The sequence below is a fragment of the Homalodisca vitripennis genome, chromosome 3 (assembly GCF_021130785.1).
Source record: "Homalodisca vitripennis isolate AUS2020 chromosome 3, UT_GWSS_2.1, whole genome shotgun sequence".
NCBI lineage: Eukaryota > Metazoa > Arthropoda > Insecta > Hemiptera > Cicadellidae > Homalodisca > Homalodisca vitripennis.
Window position 1 is genome coordinate 76709010 of NC_060209.1, and position 4857 is coordinate 76713866.

Sequence of the window (4857 nt, forward strand, 5' to 3'; positions counted from 1 at the left end):
CATTGGCTTTGCTGCTTTCGGGGTTAGGGTGCGGTGTTATCTGGTAAAAATGGCGCAATTCTGGCCTGGCAGGATCAGTACTCTGATCTGTCAAAATGAAGGATTACTGCACCAAAAAACTTTATTATAACAGTTACAACAATAACTGTTAGCCTTCGATTGCGCAGCTTATGAGAACTCCATGAGAGCCAGGAGTAAAGTCATGCAAAATTACTTAGATTAGGAATTAAATATGCCTCTTATGAATATTTACTTTCTGTAATATATTACATCAAGTGATAGCACACACGGTATTAATAAGGGTCTAATTCTAAAAATAAACTGTATACTTAAAGTTTGTACTTTTTGTAATACAAACGAGTCTTTACATTTATTAATTTCTGCTCATATGTCAATATCCAGTCCAGCTCAGTCAGCTGAGTAGATAAGACGTCTCGCTTATCGCTCCGTGTGTGTATCACTCGTCCTGACTGTACGTGCACTCACTGAAATCGAGCGCGTACCTGTCTACATTTTTATTTGTAGCCCACTTCTGAGTAAAATCTATATGTTTTTTTATTAAAATGTCTCTATGTGGCGTCTGTAACGTTAAAATTAACAACAGTGACGAGGTTAAGTGTGCCGGAGTGTGTGGCGCTGTGTTCCACGCTACCTGTATCAAGAGCGAAAGTGATGGCGTATCAACGCGGTCGCTTAAAAATTGGAAGTGTAAAGACTGCCGTCTTCTATCAACAAGCAGTAAGTCATCTGCGGCTAGTACTGCAATTACCAAGGAATTCCTTGTACGGGTGCTTGATGAATTTAAAAAAGAAATGTTCAATGAATTTAAAAATATAAGATCTGAAATGAGTGAGACATCTACTTCCATACAATTCCTGTCGGACAAAGTAGATGCGTCAAATGTCTTGATGAATAATATAAATAAAGAACTGGCCTGTATCAAGAAAGAAAATGCTGAATTGCGCATGAAGAACGATAATTTAAATAAGTCCGTCAACGATCTACAAGAACGGCTCAGAAATATTGAACAGTATAGCAGGAGAAACAATATAGAGATAAGCGGTATCCCGACTACACCGCAGGAGGACGTCAAGCACATAGTCAAAGACTTGGGAGTAGCACTAGGAGTGGAGGTACAGCTGAGCAACATCGCGGCAGCCCATAGGATTCCATCCTACAACAAGAGCCGCCTACCCGCTGTGGTGGTACAGTTCCATGACCAAGACATCAAGGAAGCTCTTCTCTCCAAATTTCGAGAAGCTAAAACCCGAAGTGATCATCTCACCGCGGACAAGATCAACAGGGCCTTTCCTCCTGGCAGAGTGTACGTGAATGACCATCTGACCCCGGAAAACAAACAGTTCCTAGCTATGCTGAAGAAAAAATGTCATGATGTGGGTTATGTTTTTGTCTGGTGCCGTGACGGCAAGTTTTTTGTTAGGAAAGCTGCCGGGGAGAGGGTACATAGGGTGAGTACCTTGGATGACATTGATAAGCTTAAGTAGGTCATTTTTAATATTTCATACAAATCATTGAATCATGCATGGGCCTATTTTGAGTTTGAAATGTATTGCTAATATTTAAATTCAAAAGTTTTTTGATATTTTATTACTAAATGGAATCTAAGGTATATTGTAATGATTTGTGCTGGTTTTGCGATGTTGAATCCAGGGCCTCACTTTCTCTGCTATATGCAAATATAAGGAGTGTAAGAAAAAATTTTAATAACCTAATGGCTGAAATAAGTCAAATCAAAAATAAAATTAATTTTCTTGTTCTAAGTGAAATTTGGATAAACGATGACGAATTAAATTTTTACAAACTGCCAGGTTACAATACTTTTGCCAATTGTAATAACAGCTATAGAGCTGGGGGCATTTGGTGCTTTGTGGACCAAAATATAAATGTATCGCAAGTTAAATTAGATATGGAAACTGCTGATTGCTTATTGCTAAATATAACTATTGAACACTCATATTTTAAACTACTATGTCTATATAGACTGCATAGTCATTCAGAAAATAATTTTACTAGCGAACTCTCTAATAAATTGCAAAATTTAACCAGCAGCATTATCTACGTAGGAGATATAAATATAAATTTGGACTTAGCAAGTAGCCGCCAAGATGTACATAACTATATTAGTCTACTAAACAATAATGGCTTCATTTCACTCATTAATAACCCAACAAGAATTACTGAAAACACAAAGTCAATTATTGACCACATTTTTGTTCGACATGCAGATATAAATTCCTTTAAAAGTGTAATTTTTGACATAGGTCTCACTGACCACTGCTTGTTGGGTTTAAATTTCTGCAGCAGTTCTAAGTTTAACAGGCTGGTAGTAAGTAAACAAATGCCAGATAACTTTGTATATGATTTAAGTATGGCTGCGGATAGCTTGAAAGAAGCAGACTGGAGTGCGTGTTTGTCGTCAAACGATGTAAACATAAGTTATGAGTCCACAAGACTCTGACAGAATCTCTGAATAATTGTAAATTAATTCAGAAGCAAAACAAGCTAACTAAAGCTAAAACTTTTAGTCCACGGTTAAATGCAAATTTACTTTTCAAAATACAAAAAAGGAAAAGACTATACACAATTTATAAAAAGCGCCCATACGACCAATCATTCAAATTATATTTCAATTTATTCTGTAATAAACTAAAAGGGGAAATCGATTCAGCAAAAAATGCATATTTCACTAATAAGATTAACAACTGTAATGGCGATTCTTCACAATATTGGAAAGTAATAAATAACATATTGGGTTCGGGAATAAGGAAAAATGTAGATAAAGTGGAGTTGTGCAATGGTGAGATTGTCAACAATCCTAAAAGTGTGGCTGATAATATCAATGATCACCTTATCGGAGTCCAAGGTCGAGTCAGTCCCGGTCCGCCCGCGCGGTCGCCACTGCCGCCGCTATCAGCCTACCATCGGGGGCATTACCGACAACGTCACAACTCTTTTTTCATAGCGCCAACTAATATAAATGAAGTTTTGATCACTATTAAATGTTTAAAAAACAAAAAATCTACTGGATTTGATGGCATTTCTGTAAACCTCGTAAAAAAGACAGCGGAGACGATTGCTCCAGTTTTGGTTCATATTATAAATCTAAGCTTTCAGAACGGCGTTTTTCCTGATAAACTTAAAATTAGTACTGTTGTTCCAATATTTAAAAATAATTCATCTATTAAAATTGACAATATAAGACCAATCAGTCTATTATCCATATTCTCTAAAATATTTGAGAAAATAATGAAGACCAGACTTGTAAAGTATTTAGACAGCATAACGTTTTTCAGCCCGTCTCAATATGGGTTTAGGAAAGGAATGGGAACAGAAGATGCGTTGCTATCGGTTACAGAAAATATTTACAACAATTTCAACACGAACAAAAAAGTAACGGGTCTTTTTATTGACTTCAAAACAGCTTTTGATCTTGTCGATCATAATATACTACTATCTAAATTGGAAGCAGCTGGAGTACGGGGAACTGCACTCAATTGGTTTAATAGTTTTATAAGTAATAGAGTCCAAAAAGTCAAAATTGCAGATCAATTTAGCGCACCACTAACTGTCCAAGCTGGTGTGCCACAAGGATCGGTGCTATCGGCTACCTTATTTTCAGTTTTTATAAACGATTTACTCGAATTACCCTTTCAAGGTCAAAACAGTGCTTTTGCAGATGACATTGCTTTTTTTTATTCAGAGAAAAATATTTATGATATCTGGGTAAATATAAATAAGGATTTAGAACTATTAAGGTCATGGTTTTTTGTAAACAAAATGGTAATTAATGTTAAGAAAACAAGATATGTAAATTTTAGTTTAGTTAATAGTTTTGAATTTCCTGCAGGGTTAACTCTGCACAATTTTAACTGTTTGTCGAAAGATTGCAAATGTGAAGTGATAGAAAAAAATACTAGTTTTAAGTACTTGGGTATTAACTTAGACGAAAATTTAAATTGGCAAAATCACATTTCATTATTACATAAGAAAATCAAATATTCAATCAGAACTTTTTATTATTTGAAGAATTTCTGTGAACCCAGTCTATTACGAATTATTTACTTTGCTCTAATTGATTCCAGGATACAATATGGTGTGCAATGCTGGGGGGGAACCTTTAAAAACTATTTGGAAAAACTCAGAGTATCCCAAAATCATATTATAAGAATAATACTCAACTGTCACAAAAGAGAGAGCGCCTACCCTTTGTTTTGTCATCTAAAAATATTACCCATTAACCATTTGTTTGTTTACAAAGTTTTAAAAATCTTTTATATTAGAAGTGGCAACACTGGTACAGAAAACCTGTCTTACCAAACAAGAAGTAATCTACAACGAATATTTAGATTACCTAAAGTCAACAAATCTAATTTTAAACAGTCTTTTCAGTATATTGCTCCTAAGTATTTTAATCAATTGCCACCTCATATTAAATCATGTTCCAACTTGAAATCTTTCTTAAATCAAATAAAAAATTGGCTATTTTCATATGATGACGTGTCTTTTCTAAACGCTACTCTTGTATAATTAATTACATCTATGTATATTCTAAATCTACTATCTGCTCACTTAAGTTGTTTTTATATGTACTTTGTAGTGAGTCTTATAATGTACGGTACAAGCATGTAGACCTATATTAGTTATTAAAGTAAGAAGTTTGTAATTTTTCTTTTGTCATATAATGTAATATTATAATATTTAGTTCCTCAATTTAACACAGGCGCCACGGAGTGCGAGTTTTTAATTTGTTGCTGGACTCACAAATTAATTGTTTATATTGTAATTTTCTTAAATTAATTATCGTTGGCCACAATTACTGGATACTGTGGTCAACTT

The 4857-nt window shown here is 34.5% G+C and overlaps 1 protein-coding gene across 1 annotated transcript; it reads left to right on the top strand.

Annotated features, from left to right (window-relative positions):
• The first annotated feature begins 563 nt into the window (after positions 1–563).
• LOC124358246 lies at positions 564–1505 on the top strand. The gene has a single exon (XM_046810540.1). It carries the CDS (start codon positions 564–566, stop codon positions 1503–1505), a length of 942 nt encoding a protein of 313 aa, XP_046666496.1.
• Positions 1506–4857: the final 3352 nt, after the last annotated feature.

What these genes read in the sequence shown, in the direction of transcription:
- LOC124358246 (XM_046810540.1), top strand. Translation starts at nt 564, where the DNA reads ATGTCTCTATGTGGCGTCTGTAACGTTAAAATTAACAACAGTGACGAG.